General features: G+C 42.8%; 1 protein-coding gene across 13 annotated transcripts in view; it reads right to left on the bottom strand.

The window, feature by feature from the left end:
* Nucleotides 1-553: 553 nt before the first annotated feature.
* The window catches only part of NHSL1 (NHS like 1), a 169,003-nt gene continuing 149,498 nt past the window's right edge, over nucleotides 554-20,058 (bottom strand). For 8 of the 13 annotated variants that reach the window (XM_035321042.1, XM_035321044.1, XM_035321052.1 and 5 more), the window contains 3 exons: nucleotides 9,695-13,123; nucleotides 9,015-9,144; nucleotides 554-5,562 (listed from right to left, as the gene is read on the bottom strand). In XM_035321042.1, the coding sequence (XP_035176933.1) occupies nucleotides 4,839-5,562; nucleotides 9,015-9,144; nucleotides 9,695-13,123 (4,283 nt within the window). In that variant the 3' untranslated portion in view covers nucleotides 554-4,838. Of the gene's footprint in view, nucleotides 5,563-8,479; nucleotides 8,611-9,014; nucleotides 9,145-9,694; nucleotides 13,124-20,058 lie in introns of all 13 variants that reach the window. The other 5 variants (XM_035321043.1, XM_035321045.1, XM_035321053.1 and 2 more) reach the window with 4 other exon arrangements.

Raw genomic sequence — 20,058 nt, 5'->3', positions numbered from 1 at the left:
CCTACCAAAAATCGACGACATTGTAAATTTGCATTGTTGGGAGAATTGACTGGCCCCTAAACGGTTGTTCACTCATTATGTGAAATAACCCAACTGCAAAGAGCTAGATTTGCAACATAAAATGTACTCACTCTGCTGTCGAGGCACTATTAAGGCACTTATCCAGTCTTCCAGAACAATACATGACAGGTCACTTCTTTATTAAACATCTCTGTGTTTTAATCTTTCATTGCAAATTAATTCAGACCAGTACAGCCACAATCTCTATCCAGTAGTGAATACCTGCAAGATTTTTATGCACCTCTCTGATTTAAAATTGGTAACGCCACTTCAGGACCAAGAAAATGATCAGTTTTGTGTCAGAAGATTTATATAATTTTAACCACGGAAGAAATAACTTCTGAAAGTTATTCAGAAATCTAAGTATAAGTGGGAAAATCAGGAAGACAGTGTAACACACTTTTGTGTTATTTTTTTTCTTCTTTTTTGTGTGTGAGAGTACTGAAGTTCATTTCAATAAAACAGGTAAAATGATTCCTCATTGCCACTGCAATTTTTTAAAACACTTTATTGTTGGAGAAGTCCATCCTTTTAATCTTCTCTTATAGAAGCAAGCAATGGATCATTGTGAACCACTTAAATGAATGCACTACAGCAACAGCTTTGTTGGAGCAGCGACGGCTGCTATAAATGGCTTTTCCAGAACTTTGTGGGAAATGAAGAACACCCAACAAGATATATTTGCTTGCAATATTACAAGGAAATGTATCCCTGTGTTCAAATGGCCTCTCCTCCTGCTAGGAAATGACTGACGAAGTTTAGCAAGTTCCTAGAATACAGGTGTCCCTGGAGAACCACAGCCAGTCAGTACGAATCGCTGGGCACGGGGGTGTTGGTAGAAATTAGGCTGGATGAATCTGAGCATTAGTCTCTCTGATCCCACACTCTTTCCAGTTTTCAGGCGTGGCTTTTATGTAGAGAACCCTTGCAACTATTGTGCTCGAGCCTGCAGCTGCCTGTCCAGTGTTGCCTGATGTTTCCTCACTTCAGCCTATTACTGCTTCTCTAAGCACACAGAATTTTGCCTTTTCCTTACCTGCCATGCTTTTTCCATGTTTGACTGACTTTGGCCTTCTCTACAGCATTGTGAAGAAACATAAGGCAAAAATTTTTCTTTCCCCTTGCTGTGACTATCCAATGGTTACTTTGCCTTCTCTCTTCTGTACCTCCCTGCCCGATGTCTTACTGACATTCCTTGCAGCCACCGTACTTCTCAGTAACCTCCTTACTGCACCTTTTCTGCCATTATCCTGTGCCTTCCTCCAGACTGCGCCTTATGCATGAACGAGCCTCCAGTCCTGGTTCCCCAAAACCGCATCTTCATCAAATCCACCTCTTTCTGAATTCTTCTCACTGATTTCCAGCAGCCTTCCAAACCTCCTCTCACCAAGCTATTGTTCCTTGCATAACCATCCTTCATTAAAGTTAATAATTTCCCCTTTTTCCACTGTATGAATAATGAAAACCTGTAAATAAAACGCAGCTTTACAGCTATATTAATGTGTAATAACTTAAGGGCTCTAATTCTAAAAGGAGTCGGGGCTGCGTACATCGGACAGGAGTAAGACAGAACTTTGAACACAAACGAAGCAAGCACAAAATGAGTTAATACAGAGCAAAGTATAGGAAAATGCAGAAGTCAAAAACCATTCTCAATAAAAGGACACAAACAGAAATTAATCTCAGATCTAGCTTCAATGAGTCTAGCTTTAGAGGAAAAGTGTAAACCAACTGTAAACTATGAAGCCCTGTAACAGTATCATTAATTAAGCATCAGGACGACAACAGTCTTCATTTTCTCTTGAACTTGGTGAAAGTTTGCATATCTTCCCTTCCCTCCGTGGGCTCTGGATGTCTTTAGCAAAGGTTTTCTAAACATCATCCATACTTGTTGACCAATAAAGCCACAACTGCAAATCCTGCCTACAGAGGAAGTTTATAATTGAAGAAAGCAACTTTGCTTTTGGATGTGTGACACAAAGTTAAGCTGTTTCCTTACCATAATCACATACACACCAAAGTTGTTGCCAGTACAAAAAACACAGCCTAAAGCTGTTGTCTTAGTAAGATTCTGTAGTGGAAACTTGGGCTGAGGAGTACACTGCTGAAAAATCTGAGCTATGAACCAATTCTGAGAGCTGCCACAGAGGGTAGATGATATGGTGATACCTCCATATGAAAGTTAGGTCAATTGTCTAAATAAATATCATTATAAGCACTACTAAATATATCTTAGCCTACTTTTCAGTTTAATCTCACCTGTGTTGCCAATGTGCTGGGTAAACAAGCCAGGACTTTCCAAAGAGTTTCCTATATAGACCATAAATTTATGGCAGCATCATACGGCTAGCACCAGGCAAAAAATAAAATGGCTAGGCTCCTTCCAAGAGGCACTTTTAAGTAAAATGCTGCAGAACTGTTCAGAAGTTGCAGACAACAGAACTGTAACTCACTCCAGTACTGCAGGTTTTCACTCAGACTATTTCCCCATTTGTAAACCATAAAACAAAGCCTGAGTATTTTCCTGCCAGGATGGTGGTATGAGGACCGGTCAACACGTACACATGGCTTTGAGAAGGAAAGTACTTGCTGTTAGAAGTGCTCCATGCACTCTGCAGTGCTCTGTGCTTAACGTGATCTGCTCTGAGGGAAACACCGAAGGAACAGTCAGCGACCTCTGGTTCAGATCGATATTAATAACACCTGAAATGTTCTATTTTACCCATTTAGCTTTTCATTTAATTCCAAAAGCCAACAGTTCCTTAAATACATTTAGCATGCACAAATAGTAGAAAGTTTGCTGTGCACCAGTTAATCCCAGCCTTGTTCTGGTGCGTGCAGCTGCATTCACTCTTCACTTCTCTCCTATACTGCTTATAATCTGGTTCTCCAAGAGTTTTAGTTTTCTGGGACAGGTTGCAAGTAAGGAGTAGTAGAAGCACTCAGGTATGATACTGGGAAAAAAAAAAAAAAAAAAAAAAAGCTTTAAAAAAAAAAGCTTTCAATTTTTTTTTAGTCTTAGCATTGACATGCCAAAATGGGATGGATGTGTAAGTATGCTTTAGTTCTGTCTCTAAAGTGAATTAGTAACTTTTGCAATGCGAAGTGGAGATTAGTAGCCAGATGCATGGTTTATGGCATTCAGCGGGTTGCCATACACTGCTGCACACATCTTTTGAAGGAGATTTTAATCAACTCAAAAGACAATATGGCAACTGGCAGCCTTTTTCTTTATTGAAGCAAAGTCACAGCATTTTCATCACTATTCCCCCCTTGTGAAGGGAAGAGTTAAACAAAGGCCCCCGAAATTTACATTACTAACAAGTAAAGGATTGAAGAAAGAGATTACAAGCATATTTCTCTAAAATAAATAATCTACAAAGAGTGCTTTTTTCTTTTTAAAAGCAATCTAAAAATGTATAAATTCTACGGTAGGGAGATCAAAAGATATTTTAACAACTTTTAATATTTACAAACAATACAAAACTGCGCACGCCATCAAATGATGCAAAAATTCTTCTTACAAATGAAAAGCTTCATTCCTACTAAGAACCCCAAACTCCAGCCAATAGTTCAGTTTTAATTACTGGTTTTCTTTACAATTGGAAAACCGTTTAATGTTTTTATTTTCTGTAAAATATACAATAAAAACGAACCTCACTAAATTATTAAGGTTAAAAAAGGAAAAGAAATACTGCAGGCAAATCAAAAAGGAAAGTAACTGTAACTTATTCTTTGGTAACCAAAAGTTAGCAAGTATTTGTATTTCAAGTGATGAAAAGTAATAGCCCTTCCATTTTGACAAATGGAAGAAAGACTTCTGGCAAAACGTTACTCCCAAATTTCAGTTTTGAAAGACAGGCTCCACCTACAGCTCTGTAGTGCAAGTTCTCAATTTTTATTTATTTATTTTTTTATAATTCAGAAACTCAACCTTTCCAAACTCCAGCAGTATACAGTTTAATTCCTCTCACACCTCTATTGCCTGCTCACAACCTCTGCACACGTGCAGTTGTTCCGGTTCTCTAAGGGAATACTCTGGTCAGGGAAGCAATTCACTTGGAAATGAGTGTTTCGCCAAGCGTACGTGTGTGGCTGCACAGCAGCTAGTACTGTGTTGTAAAACTTCGCTCCCTCATCCATGTTACCTCAGGTTTCATTTTCCCTCAGGAAAAAACAAAGTACCCTGGACCAACTCTTAACCCAGTGACCTATTTGCATTAGCAGGACACGCTTCCTCCGACACCGGGGCATACCCGAGTAAGAAGCCCTGCAGCCCCAGCACCACCTCCACTACTCTCTCACAGGTCAACGCACCTCGTCCTGCCTCTCTGCTTAATGAATGCACTATGCTGCACCAATGCAATGCTTTTGAAGCAAACGTCCAGCTTGTACCATAGAAGCCTTCCCATTCCTCTTTTTCAGGCTTATTCCTAAATTTTGCTTGCACAATTGCAGTCTCAAGAAAAAGAAAAACTTCACACCCCTACAGGCTCTGAGAAAAATCCCTCCCCACACCCCGCAAGAGGACTTCTAAGGCTTTACAGAAAAATGTCAGCTGTTACTTTCTTTAAGCCACAGACCATTCATTCAAAGCAAGTCCTCCCCACCCCAACCCAACCATGCAGAACTATCATTGCTTCGGCATTTAAACACACACATGCAGTTCATGGAATAAATGCTCCGTGAAGTAAACTTGTCCTGATCTGGGCTTTCTTCTGGAATCTAGTCCTCTGTCATTTTCTAGACAAATATCCAATGCCTTCTGTCTCTGCCTCTTAACTTTCTTCAGCTGAAGGACTTAGATACTTCCCCGAAGTACCTGGCTGAGTCATTAAGTCTAGATGGGTTGGATCCAAGGTCTCCTTGCAGCCTGGCTCCTCAGCGTACGGAAAGTCATTCATGTCTATTTCATCACTGTTAAACATATCAAGCTGCCTCTCTTGCTGCTCTTCCAAAGTCCTTCGGACCCTGACCTCTGACTGCTCCACCACTTCCCCATCTCCTTCGCTAATCACAGTCATGGGGCTGCTCTGGATGCGGTTGCGAACGTTGTACTTGCTGCTGGCAGCGGAGGGGGGCGTTCGCGATCGGCCGTACCTAGTGCCAGAAAAGGACATGCTCCTTGGCATCAGGCCCTCGCTCTTGGCCCACTCCTCCTGGGCCCGTTTGCTCTTGCTGGGCGAGCAGCTGGCCGGGCTGTCAGAAAGGTCAGGGGAGGCGTCTGTCTTCGCTCGGTGGAACCGCGGGTCCGTGTTCTTTAACATCTCTGCTGCTGACATGCGGGAGCTGGTGTCGCAGCGGCTCCCTTTCTTCAGCAGCAGGGCTTTGAAGTTGTCATTGCTGGTGCTGCTCTTGCGAACGCTTCTCTGAATGGATCCTGCTTGCTTGAGGGTAGACAAGGTTGGGGAAGCACCAGTGGGCGTTACGGGGGGTGACGGAGAATGGTTGCGGGTGCGCTCGTCTTCAGAATCTTTACGGCCAAGGACTTTCCTTTTGGATCTGAGTTTGGAAAACAAAAAAGAGAAAACAACAAATGAAACTTTTTACCTCACCTAAACTCATCTTAAAGGGATGACAATGAATTAAGCTAAAGCCACGAGGGGGAGAAGTAATCTAAATCTAAAGTATGAGCAAGAACACCACCAAAACTGTAAAGGCGTTAATGCAAGTATTGGAGGTATATGCTAAGTTCATTATTCTTTTTCTGCAAATCTGGAACAATGAAACTATAAAACCGGCAATACTGATGTCCAAAACACGTGGAGTCTGTTTAGCAAATCAAATTTTCTGGAGTCACTATTCAGCTGCTAAGACTAATTCATTAAGAAGGTAATTCTCAATGCCTTTTTTTCTGTTAGTTTGGGGATTTGATCAAAAATATGCCATCAAATATGTTTTGTTTGGTTGTGTTTTTTTTTTTGTTTGTTTGTTTTTTTTTGCTGTTTCATTTGATGCTTTCTGGAGAATTAGTGTATTTTAGTGCACTTCATTTAGAAAAGGATATTGCAATGACTGCTTCTGCAGTTAAGAACACGTTAAGTGAGGCAGACATAACCATCCCTCCAAAATAACAAATTAAATGAATAGTGAAAACCAAGTTTTCTAGCTTCTAAATTCACAGTCCTGTTGGTGCTCTCCCATTGCAACTCGTCGACTTAATGAAGGAGAGACCAACTTTCTGAAGGAAAGTTCTCTCTCCACATGAAAGGGCTCAGTGTTTTTAATTTAAATGTAAAATGCAGTGATAAAAAAAAAATAAGAAACAAGCATAGGACTGAGAGTAAGTGGAAACTGGAGTTCTACTGCCCCATTTTTACACTATTAGAAATCTTAAAGAAAGGGGTGTATAACGTGCCTTGTATCTGTCGCAAAGTTGCTTTGCTTCTTTGCGGGCTAAACAGGAATGAATTCAAGAAGATTGAATAAATGCTAATTTTACATATTCTCTTTTGCCAGAAGTTTAAAACAAGTCAGCAGACTTGTTACAAATACAAGATTATCTTGGTATAATTCCATATTACTGCTAACGAGGATGTGTTCAATACAGACCGTTCCCCTTGTACAACAGGATTCTGCTCAAGGCAAGCTTTAGCTGTACTTTCTTACAGGGTCTGAGAATTTGCCAAGGCAAGCTCAAATGTTTTTATGCATTGCAGCCTACTGACAGAAAAAAATACAACAAAACAAAGTAGCAGGATGCATCAGCTGAGTGGGTGGCAGCAACAGATATTGCCATATAAACTCTGCCAATACTTAGGAGCGATCCTGTCTCTCTAAGTAGCGAAGTTCACAGATATATCACTTGTGATAGCCCCCCACGGGCAACTGTAACAGCTGCTATTTTCAGCTGCTGCTGCTGCCACTTTTCTGTCTGAAGCAAGAATGTAATACTGACATCCATTCAGCCTGAGGATGAATGGGCAACAGAAGGTAGCATAAGGATAAAACGATGACTTTGGTAGTGGCAAACTTGCGAAGCTTGCCTAGATTTGACTGTGTGTCAGTACCATAGGCAGCAACTCATCTGGTGCTTGGATGGCTCTATAATGCTGTGTGCAAGCACGTGCGTGAATCAGCTACAGGGAAGAGACTTCCTTTCATTAGGATACTAACTGCCTATGGGTATCTTTAAACACTCCAGATCTGAGGTTGTACTGCTGCCAAAAAACAAATTAAATTCCATAGAAATACAGCACAAAACTCAATTTCAAAGATCTGCAGGGAAAGACTTGGTTATCCTGGCTTGAAGTAACTCAGCAACACAGTGAATGCAGCGCAGAGTGGCATCTAACCAGTTTTTCTCAGCATGTATAAATTATGGCGGAGACTTAAAATTAAGAACCAGGTTTGGTTTTGGTGGCTTTTCAGACAGAGATAGGATATATATTCAAACAAAACTGTGGCTTAAACTTAGATTTTTCTTCCTGCCCTTGATGCACATACCACCAGATTTCTTGTCTTACTCTAAAGGACATATTCAAGAGTGCCAATCTCTGAAATAACACCTTTTAGAAATGGAGAGAGGGGAACATTTTTGATTAACTTACAACCAAGGAAGATAAGTGGTTCAAGTCTAAAGCCAACAAAAGCAAGGTCTTAATAATAAATGTGTCAAGCAGTTTTAACTATGTCACATCCAGTTCCATTGTCCATTTCCCCATAAACTCATGAATTCCGTGTATGTGCATACACACAGAGAGCCACTCTCTATCTGCATACAAAATAGAAAAGGTTACTGGCCAGAACACTTCATTCTAAAAACAGACTTGTCGCAGTGCTAGTGAGTGCCATGCAGCATGAATGCAACAGACCATTTTTAGAACAGCTCCTGCGGGCCAAATCCTAAGGGATAACAGTAAGTTATAAAAAGTCAGTATCGCATATATGTCATTTTTGTAACATCTGAAACAGAATAGTTTCAAAAATGAAAAGAAAAAGCATTTGCATCCCAAGTGGTCTCCCAAATCCTAGCCAACTTCTCACCAAAGGCTTCCTCTGTCCCTCAGCACTGATGCAGAAGTCATGCACGTATGTGCAAACTGACCAGACACCTGGATAAACATAAACATATATGGATGACACTAAGCACTTTCTGTGCTTCAGATTTTGAAGTAAAAGACAGAGCCACAAGATGGCACTACCACTACACTGATTCTAGTCTAAATGCAAGCTTGGTAGTTCAGAGAGTGGTAATGGTCTTCTGTGTGTACTGTTTAAATGGTGCACACATTCCATTTTGTGTTTTAAAGCTTTTTTCTTTTTTTTTTTTTTTGCTTTTTTTTCCCTTGCAAACCTACCATGAACAGCATGGAAATCTAGTTGCCTGTTTTGTTTTTGAGGGAAATGAATAATGTCCTTAACAAGAACCAGTATTGCACATTTCATTCATGAACCAGTTTGACACAAAACACCCGACCTCAGGCTGGATTATGGCAAACTATAATCCAGCGTTTGCCATATGTTTTGCCATATGACTGACATGTTGTGTTACTTGCCAGTTTCAGCCACGCTTGCCATGAAGCATTAGCGTTGAGCCTCTGTCCCAAACTGCACCATATAAGCAGCGAAGAGTAAAAAGAGATGGAGAACGAGAATGAAAACAAAAAGATACACAGAAAAAGCAACAGTAGAGTTAATATGGCAGATTGAGAACAGTACAATAAATACTAGATGTAACTTGATATTTTAAGAGGCAGGATATTTATAATATAATCTATATTGATTTAACCAAGTAGCTTTTAGTTTGGAATGAATTAAGTATATTGTAAAACAATAAAACACAAGCTCTTTTCCATATGTTTTCATACATAGCCTTAGTAGAAAGCTGATAAATGTGTGCTTTCAATTAAAGCAATGACTGTTGTAACGGGGTGTTTTACAAAAACAACATCAATTAATTTTTGAGAGAATTAATGGACCAGGCAGTATGGACAGGGAAATTTCTACAGTACCTGTGGATGGCTGCAAAAAGATCCTCAGTGGTCCTTGGTCTCGCTGGTGTTGCCACTCCGTCCGTCTCTTCCCCATAACTACTGCTTGGCAGGAAGGAACTATTTGCTGTATCCGACTCAAACACCTCGGCTACGCAGAGATAATGAACAATACTGTCAGTGTGTCACAGGAACCCAACAGATTTATCATCTTGAAATCACCCCTCTGTACTTCCAAGGCAAAACACACAAGGGATTTAGCAAGTACACCAGTCGTTGCTGTGATTTCAGAATACACTCGCTTAGGAAACTGCAGTGCACGAAAAGCCTGTGCTTGTTCACACACACATGCACAGTACGATGCTGAAAGAATATTTTTATGGTTTCCATTAAAACACAAAGTCAAAATTAACACAGCTAACCATGTTCTCATAGCATGTTTTAATCCTAGCAGTTAAATAAAGCATCATTTTTAGTTCCACATCTGTGATAATGAGATGTCAGAAAGGAATAAGAAGAAATGTCATCAATTATTAATCTGATCCCTGCAACTTTCTTTAAGCTTTTACCTTTAACTGCCGCAAGAGGTTCTTTTCTCTACAGAAAACCATCTGACTGCTACGATTGCTACCCTCACTTCCCCACCTTCCTTAACATAGCTATTGCTACGTCTGAAGAAGAGGCAAAGCGAACAGACTCACCGCATTCGTTCTCTTGAGATAGGTGCCTGTCAGCGTTACTGCCACTGTCTTGGCTGCTGCCTGAACTGCTTCCTTCATCAAATACAGGCTGCTCCTCCTGCCTGGCTTCTTCTTGAACTGGTGATGCAGCAGGCTGTGCCACAAAGGCACTAGCTCCCACTGTTTCGGAGAAGGTGACTCCGGCAGCTCCTCCCTCTGGAACCAGGCTGCCAGAGTCCATCTCGCTAGAGCTGAGTCCATCTGTAAGACAATTTCTCGCCTCCTCGCAGTGTGCAAGCACAGCGTCTCTCTTCGTTGGGCTTGGTGTGCCTCTAACAGTATCACTCACTTCAGCTATTTTCTCCACTGTAAGATCTAACTGTGGAGGTGGTACAACGAGGAACAGTTTGGGTTTCTTTGAAATGGGAGGTGGTTTCTTGTTTGGCAACACGACCTGAGTCTTGTCTGGAGATGCTGGTGACCCCTGAGGTGACATGCCAGAATGGAAGTCTTTGCTCTGCACTGGAGACTCGGGCATGTCTTCGGTAGCTGTCCCCACTGAAACAGCTTCGATAGACTTGTTTAGGCCTACCGTACTTGCAGATTTTTGATCGCTGTCAAGCGCAGGTATGTTGTCAGAGAGAACCAGAGGAGAACTCTGAGCCAGTGTTTGAGCTGAGTTTTTAAATGAAGTGCCATGAGTTTTCATCTCCTCTTCACCTAAGCTGTTAGTGAGTCTCAGGGAGAGAGATGGCTTTAGGGAAGACTGCGATGATGAGCTTACAGTACCCTTTTCCTGAGAGGTGCTTTCAGAAGCAGATTCGGGTGATGGTTCACCTTCTGTTGCTTTTTTGACAGACCTCAGCTGCACCATTTGCAATGCTTTGGTAGTTACTAAGGGCATCACGGGTCTTGATGCATCTTGCTTGCCGAAGGGCTGTTTCACTGGGCTGTAGCAAGGATCTTCCTGATTACGTTTCTTAAAAGAATACTGTGGGTATATTGTTGCACCCTTTGTCAGCTTCGGATCGAGAGGTGGTGCTGGTGGCGGGACAGCTAAGGGGAAAGTAGTAGGAGGAGGAACAGGGGAAGAGAATGAAGTGATGGAAGTTTCTTGTGGTAACCACTGGACACTGTGGGCAAAGGAAGAATTTGCATCAGCTTCTGGCGGAGGAGGGGGAAATGTGGGAGAGGCTGGCGACAGTGCTAGATCCATGACTTCTGCTGGAGGAGGAGGAGGGGGATAGGGAGGAGAAAGCTCAGGACAATGTGGAGGAGGTGTTGGAAGAGGAGGTGGTGGAGGAGGTGCACCAGCATCCAGAGGAGAGCTCGGGGTGGGGTCCATTTTCTTCACACTCATGCTCCCTTCAGTAGATGTATTTGAAGAAAGAGAAGTGGAGGATGAAGAAATGGAGACTGAAGACAGAAGAGAGGATTTCCTTTCAGGCACTTTAGGTTTCAGCTTGGATTTCCCGTTTCCTGATGATGCAGATTTTAACAGTACAGGCACTGGAGTAAGCGCAGTGGGCGTGTTGGACTGGCTAGAGTACCCACTGGATGGTGATGTGACTCGGTGGGATTTCTCCGGAGAAGTGCTCTTTGGTTTGGCCAGTCCACTGGGCACCTGCGGCACAGAAGCCCTCGAGCCATCGCTGAAGTGGCTGATGCTGTAATCACTGAGAGCAGACGACGTACTGGCAGAATGGGTCACCGGGGACTTTACCTGGTCATCTGCCACCGCAGCGTAGTCACTGTAGTAACCCCACTGGTCGGCATACTCTGACTTGATGCTGCTCGTTTCGCTCTGGGAGGGGGTGACGGTGCAGATGGAGTACAGGTTTGGAGCGGTGGTGGACATCATGCTGCTGCTTGCACTGACCGAGCTTTGGCTGCGAGAGCGCAGCACCCAGGGATCCTCGTAATCGCTGCAGGGGCTCTGGGAAGGGGAGCTGCCGTTTTTGCACTTGAGATTCAACTGCAGAGAATGCTGGAGGGTGGCAATTAGGGTTTCATCAAGTACCTGTCCATTGGACTGGGCTTTTTTCTTGGGTGCCCTTCTGAGTGAGTCTGTTCTAGAAGGTGGCAAAGGCGGCTTCTTTGCCTTCTTTAAAGAGATGTTTCTCACCAGGTATTTGTCACCTTGGCCCGACGGCTCATCCTGATGTTTCTTCTCCTTTCCTTCAAAGACGTTAATCACGCTGTCTCTGGGGTTCCCAAAACCATTAGTGCTATTGCATGGCATGTCTGACTTCAGCCCAGAGTCCACGGGCATGGAGCTATAATAACCATCATGGTCCACAGAATACAGAGAAGTGGAATCTTCTCTAGCCGACGTCCTCTCCAGGCTGCTGCTGCTCATGTTGCTACCGGGAGTGGCACAGCCTGGTGTGGTACAAGCCACCTTGCGTGAAGAAGTCTCACTGTTTTCCGCAGACTTGTACAGCCAATGCTCTGTGCTGTTCGCTGCTGCTTGCGTTCGCTCCCCTGAATAGCTAGATTCACTCCTACCATCGCTGTCCTGGGACTGGTTTGGTAAAGCAAGATTGTTTCTGCAGCTGTAGTTCGCACTCTGAGATCCAGCCTCTGCATTTCCAGGAGTGCTGAGAGAGACAGCAGAGTCACCAAGAGAGAGCATCATGACAGTGTTAGACGGGATGGTATCTGAAGTCTGCGAGTGACGTGTGGAGCTACTCTCACTCCAGTTACCGCTTGAAGAATGGTGATCTTCTTTCCCGCTTATTGCATTGCTGGCACCAGGATTGTCTCTTGGCTTTGGGTACACAGCAGAGCCGCCCATTTTATTATCCAATGATCCAGCACTCTGGGCAGTGTGAATAACAATAACTTCCGAGGAAGATGACAGCGTTGCATTGGGAATGACGCTCGTTGAGTAGGTGGCATGAGGAGAGACCACGCATGCTGGGCTCGTGGACTTTTCACTGTCATAGCTTCTCACCTCTTGAGACTTCGGCCTCGAAACAGTCCCTGTCGTGGGATTATTCCTCAGATGCACAACACCATCATCCACTTGCAGTTTGCTTATCTGGTGGGGTAAAGTGCCAGCGATGTCTTCTGTCTGCCTAGAGATGCTCTGTGTCTGTTCTAGGGACTGCAGAGACACTCTTGCACCAGCCCGAGGCAAGCTGTGAAAACCCATGTCACTATTTTGGCGAGAAGCAAATATAACCGCAGCGGAATCACTCATCACGGACATGTTTCCGGATGAGCTGGAGAACTGAGACATCTGGGCTGCAATGCCTTGTCCCTTCTGTGCTCGTATTCTTCTCATTGAAGGGGGCACAACTTTAACTTCCTCGGTCTGGCAGCTGGTGTCCTTGGTTTCAGACCGCTGCATAGCAGAGCGATAGCTGTCTAGTCTCCCTAGCGTGGAACAGTGGTCTGGGACATACATCGAATGCCCTCGGAAATCGCTTTGGCCAGTGCCAACTGCTGGAGTCAAAATAAAATAATTATTCCTTGAAGCGCAAATTCACATTTATCTTCTTACCCATTTAAAAGCAACAACAACAACAAGTCAGCAATTTGCTTGATCCCCAATCTCTTGAAGGTTATGCCTCCTGAAAAAGAATCTGTAACAATGGATTTTGCACAGGCATTGCTTATTTTCTGCATTTCTCTTCCCTTTTTCCTCATTACTAGGAACCTTCTGCTTACAGAACCGTCTGTGTTCCTGCCGCACATTCGACACACGAAATCCTCTTTTTATGACATGGTAATAATTTCCATAGTAATCAGTTATGTCAGAAACCAAGTAGCACTGTTTGACTTCCAGGAGGCAAAGCAGCGGGAACAGACAAAAGCCTGAGAAATGTGAAGTGTGTTTCCATGCTAATACCTCGTGCAATAAAGAAAAGGGGAAGGAAATCTGGAGACTAACGTGAATAATCACGTCTGCTTTTTAAAAGCATTATACTTCAGAAAAAATGTTCAGTAGACGTGGATAGCTGTCCAAGTCTTGCCATTCTTCTAAAAGGAGGCTAACACACTGAAACATGCATTGTTTTACTGTAAATAATACACATGCTACAACAACATTTATACAGAGACAGGATCTAACACTACAAAGAAAAACGTTAAATACCATTTCTCCACACAACTGCTTTCTATTTATCACCGAGGAGTAACTCCAGGGAATGGGGAGAAGAAACAGCTAGTACTAATGATTAATTATCTCATCCTCAGCACCACCAGAAAACCAAAAATAACTGTACGTTAAAAAATGAAATAATAATGATATATTGGCATAAGCAGACTTGGAGGACAATGGAAAAAATGTTTTAATTCAAAATATCGCTGGGTCAGTAGGAAGGACCCTAAGGTCCTTTTACATTTACAGCTTTATTGGTAGCTGCCTTAAAATCAAGAATCAGAGTACAGCTTTAAAATTAGTCTGTGTAAGGCTCTTGCTTTTCGATTCAGTCGCACCACTTTATAAATAGCAAACACGAGAGGCAGCCATGCTGCTGCAGATGCGTGTAAGAATGCTGCACATGTCACTGCAAGGGAAAATGGGTTATTTCAAATCTCCACCTTAAAGCTGCTCTCAGGAGAGATGAGGTAGCACGGCTCGATAGGACTGCGCTCCTCACGTTTACTGTACGGAACTGGATCAGGAAGATAGGTATTCTTATCGTGCAGCTTTAAACGCCACTTAAAGGACATTTAATTATCCTTATTCTTGGCAGGCACAAGAGGCATTTAGGATAAGGAAAAGAGGGCTCTGAAAAGACTAGAGTGAAAGCAGCACACACAAGAAGATTGTTTACTTCTTTTTCCCAGGCACATAAGTAGTCTTTTAGCAGCTTGAAGCCTATTTAGTTTGCTTTGTGTAGATTTCTCTTGCTCTCATGAAAATGTAGCCTCTTTCTGCTTCTGGTAAAGATTTAGAGCAAAGCTAGATACTCAGATGCTGGCAAACATCTTGGATAATCTAATATGAGATGCTGTCAGAACAGATGGACTACTGCAGCCAATCAAAATAGCTATTTGCATATTCTGTATACAGTTATTAAGAACAGTACAGTAAGAATAAATATTTTTGCTTTCCATATTTTCCTTTTTTTTTTTTTAGAGAATCAGTGTCCCTCTCTGGTTAAGAGAGAGGAAACCATCTAAGCAGACATTATGAATGTTTCTGGAGCTGTGACATGCCTGGTAGCCAATTAAAAAATTTTCGGTAATAAAAATTTGTGTACTAAGTTCCATAAATAAGCAAAGAGGTGGGGTACTTTTCCTCTTTCTACCATGGTGAAATTCATGCACACACGACACAGAGTGAGGGGGCTGGTGCGGAACGAAGCTGTAAGCTCTACAGCATCTAATACTGTAACATACTGACCTGAGGCTGAGAGAACCTCATTTCAGCATGTAATCTGTGTGTGTTCACACTGGAAGCTAAATGCACTCCACTTCACAAGCAGCTTAACACACACGGACAGTTTATGCTTCTTTAAGAAGTTCCTGCTAAGGAAGGCAAACGGCAAAGCAGCACAAGACTGGACTTGCTAACCTCCTCTTTCCTCTTTTCAAAACTAGGAGTTTTAGAATGTGGTATTGGGACACACTGACGACTGCAAATGCAAACGATGCTTTTAAAATGCATGAAATACAAAATTAAACCGTGGTGCTATATCTGAAACCTTGGTGCTACTAAAGAAGAGGACAGGGACCCTTCTCATGTCAATCCAAGCTAGGCCCTTTTCCTGTAAGGATGACCGTGCCCAAGGGCCTGCTGGAGCAGCTCCTGCACCATCCCCTGGGGCCCAAGGCCAGGCAAAGCCTGGAGCCTGCTGGCTGGCCCAGGCCAAAGCTGTGCTGGAGCAGCTCGTCAACATGGGGGCAACGCAAACGACCGTGGGATGCTGCTGAGCACCAGCCCCTGCCCTGTGCTCATTACTAGAACAGATGTATGAAGAGGGTTATGTTCCTGGAAGGGGCTTTCCATGGTTTGTGCTATTAACTTTGAGGTCTGAAATATGTTTGGAGAAATGCCACATAGTCTGAATCATTTCAGCGTTGTTTTCAGCTTTGGACGTATGCACAACCTCCTGCAAAGCTGTAAGGATTTACTTGCCCTTTTTAATACAATTGCTCTTCTTCCTGTTTCCTGTAGAGGGACAACAGAAATCTGCAGGGAAACTGGTTCAAAACCAAACAAGTAAACGAAGGACCACTGAAGAATTGTGTGCTCTTTTAAAATGTTGAGGGTCTTAAGATTTTGGTGAAATTCAAAGCACAGCAGTAAGGATTATTTTACTTGCATTTTCCAAATGTACTGAAAAGCCTTCACTTGCTTCTAGAGTAACTGATTTTTTTTATTTTTTATCTTTCCCAAAAATTCTTAAAATCAAACTGCCTTTGTTGGCACTGAAGCTGAAAGATGAACAGTCCAATTCTATGGAACAGCTCAAGCCATTATTTGAATATTAAATTGAAAATTCTATGTCTATCAAGAAAACTATGATTAAGCAACAGCCAGAAGTTACAAGAGTTCTGTAACACTGAAACTCTGGATTTGGCTCTGAGACTTTAAAGAATAATATCCACAAACCCATCTAGTTGCAGGGACAGTGTCTGAGCAGAGAGCAGCAAAACCTTATTGCAGAAATGGCCATCAGGTTACAGATGTAAAAAAGTCAGAAGTGGCTGCAGTTTCGTGGTATGATAATTGTGGATGAAAATAATAATATTCTTGTCTGCATTTTATACTATCCTGTGTCCAGCAGCCCTGCAGCCAGCACAAGGTCCACCAAAGGAGACCTGAATCTAGACTCCTTTCTTCTTCATTACCCCACTTCTTGCTATGCTGAAAGTGCTGGAGTGATTTTTTAAGGGCAAATGCTCTTCCTTAATGCACATGGTTCAGTGTAGGCCCCAGCAGCAAATAAAGAACACCCAGTATCTGGAAGAAGCAAAGTATGCGATATATTTAACATCTGTGCATGAGAACACAAAGAAGAAGCTCAAATGCATACCTGAGCTCCAAGCACTTAATTCAAGATGGGGAAAACTGGTGTAACCTGTATATGCCTGACTCTGGTGGTTACTGGCTATGACAGCGACTAAGACTGTGCTAATTTGATGGAAAAAAAAAAAGAGAGAGAGAGAGAGAGAGAGAGAAAAAAAAGAAAGGGTCTGTGTGTAATCGCTAGGGCTGGGTAGCAGCTCCTGGAAAACTCACTGTCTCCCCGTGACTCTGGCTGAGCTGGTGGCACCAGCAGCTTGCTGCAGCAGAAGGGTCCTCTGTGCATTGTAAGGAGGGTGGAAAACTGAGGATTTGAGAGGATAAAGTGTGTGTTGATATCACAGAGAACATGCTTGTTTCAACTAGTGTATAGAAGCAATCTCTCTTCCCAGACTACTTCTGACTAATCATTTCTACTCTAAGCACTTGTCTCTCCTGCCATAGGCACATTCCTAGGATTTGCTCCTTTCATCTTCTTTCTTCTAATGCCCCACCTAGCAATCCTCCTCCAAACCTGGTGACCTGGCCAAGTCACTATTCAGGCACCACAACTTCCACAATATTAAAAAAAAAAAAAAACACCAAGAAAACAGAGATCCTTCAAATGTTTTACCCTTGTGCCTGCATACCAATGATTTTTAACAGAAGCTCAACAAGAAACAGACAAGTACATCAGGTTCGGGGCAATTTCAGGAATCTTCGCTGTGCTCCATGCATCTGTAATCTCTCAAAGGGGAGAAAAACATTGCAGAGAATCCTGCGATACATTTCCACACTGCCAGATACAAAATAGCCTCAATCCTTGCATATATCCCTGCCACCCTGAGAGAGAGAATTCTGATGAAAATACAGGGAATTGAAACTTTCTCGGTTCTGCACATTTCACTAACTGAACATCCAGCCCCTGGTAAAAGATTACATCCCTGACATCCCTGTGTTTCATTCCCCATTATCAAAAAGCTGATGACACCTGCATACTTTGTAATACCCTGCTCTGGGTGCAATGTTGAGAAACTACAGCTAAAAAAACTAGTATTAGTTAAAAGGCAAAATAACTCCGAGAGTTTCTCTCCAGAGACTGTTTAAAGCTGCAGCTTGAACCAGGATGCAGAACTACTTGGCTTGAAGAGCTGGGTCCTTGTGTGTATTCCTGGAGGACCCCCGGTACCTGGGACTTTTACCCATGGTTTGAATGACTGCTAGCACTGCTCACACCCAAGGGACTGACTGGAAAAGAACATCAGTTAAGAAGAGTCTCCAAGAGAAAAGCTGAGTTCCCAAGGATCAAAAGGACACAAACGCTCACATTTGTTTGAGGTGGAATAGTTTCCTACAAGCATTTCAAAGGAGAAGCTTCAACAATCCCAAGTGACACCTGGGACACCGGCTGGTACCAACAGGGGTCCTGAGCTGTGCCACCAGAAAGCAGGCGAGGGACTGAGCGTTCAGGTGTCAGTCATATCCACCATGATGACTGACAGGAAGCCCTACAGATGACAACCTCTTGTGAGCTACTGAAAATGGGAGACAGGGCAACAAGCTGTAGAAAAGCATATGAGGTTGTTCTGACCCCCTGAATCCTTTTGCTTGGAAAAAAATCCAACCAGTAGATGGGGGAAAAATCACAGACCCATAAAGGCCCTGAATTGCACCTTAAAAAAGGTCAAAAATGGTGATGAAATCGTTCAAGGAAAGTACATGAAAAGCATGAACTTGTCAGACCTTTGGGAAACCAAGAGGACAGAAACTTCCATTAGAATAAAAAAAAGCAAGATGTCTGGCAGAAGAAGAAGAAATCAAAAGGTAGAAAACTTGAAGGTGGTTTCCTCCCTGCTGCTTTGGTGAGAAATGTTTACTTAGAAGATGAACTGCACTGTCTGTGGCAGAACAGGTACCACGGTCTGGGACCTACTCCTGCTGGAAGTCCAGGACAACAGAAGCTGTTCAGCAGTACCTGGGACTGCACTGGCGCAGACGTTTGGAGCAACATGTGCAACCAGGTAAGTTATAGCTGCACAAAAAAGATAGCTAGTCTGAGTCAGATCCTAGAACACTGACAAAGAGATGGGACCATAAAAACACAAAGGTATTTTGCTACCTTTATTTCAGGCTGGAGAGCTGAGAACATGTGAGGGAAGCTGAAGATTACTAGGAGCTGAGAAATGAGCAAGCCCTGTGGCAGGTTCTCCCAGAAGGAGAAGAGAATCGTCTTCTTGCCTGAGGGGAGAACACCGGTTTGGATAAAAGGTATTATCCGAAGAAGAGAGCTAGAAATGATGGATAATAGCAACACAGAGAAACAGAGAAACTGAGATAGCACAAAAGTGTGAAGTAAATGAAAGCTTCTTGCCCTTTTTGAAGTTTTGATCCAACATTGACTCCACTGACATATGTATAATTAAACTGAATGTATGTTCTATTGAACATTGAATATAGATGTTTTCTACAAGACAACAAAGATAATTCAGAGGTATGCAAAACTACTCTTTTGATTCCTATATTTGGCAGAGAAAGAACACTTCACCTTTCCTTCTTATTTTGCTGTTGCTCTGCTAAATAGTACTGAGATGCTCCTGCTGTCAGACAGCAAATGTTGTGAGAATAACCAGCATCTCTAAACTAGCAGGCATCTAATCCGCTCAGTCTGCCTCAGAACCACATCCATCACACCGCATTTTATTTACACAGCGTTTTTATGCGGAAGTTTCCAGGCTCTGCAGAGAGTGGTTCATCGCTGGAACACACCTGTGAAAACACGGCAGTGTTACAATTCTCCAAAGTAGGAATGCTTAAAGATACTTTCAGCACATGCCTCGTGGGTACCGCTAATGATTCCTTTCAGCATGTTTGGTTAAATTCTGCGAGGGCACCATGGCCGCTGAGCTCATGCCAGCAATCAGCATATGATTTCTCTTCTGTTTGGCCTTTTTTGTTCCAAAGGAGCCAAAGCGGCTGGGGGAGAACCCCAGCAGCTTGGCCCGGCAGAAGCTCTTCCAAGCTCTCTAGCAAGAAAGGAAAATAGTTGAAGCTTGGTTGAAGCTTTGAGGTTCTCTCAAGTTTCTGCTTCCTTCTGAAGAATAAACAAGAGGTAACAAGAATCTGCTGTACGTGTTGGTTATTTAGCCTGTGCACAGCAACTTTGGTGTACCAAGGGATTTTAATCTTTGTGTAAATATTGTAGCCATTCACAGCAATGCTTTAGGGGAGAAACAAAGAGATTTATTCAGCTGAAACCACAGGAAGAATGTCAATAGTCACAATGCAATTGCTTGATTTGGAGTTTAGTCCGGATCCTTGTTCCGATCAAATGAACTGTGGAATGTTTTAAAACAACTCAATGTTTGTTTTGGGACAGTGTAAGAGAAATAGGGAATGGATGGCTACAGAAATATCTGGGGAG

This window comes from Oxyura jamaicensis, chromosome 3 (assembly GCF_011077185.1).
Source record: "Oxyura jamaicensis isolate SHBP4307 breed ruddy duck chromosome 3, BPBGC_Ojam_1.0, whole genome shotgun sequence".
Lineage (NCBI taxonomy): Eukaryota > Metazoa > Chordata > Aves > Anseriformes > Anatidae > Oxyura > Oxyura jamaicensis.
This window is presented reverse-complemented; position numbering and strand designations above follow the sequence as displayed.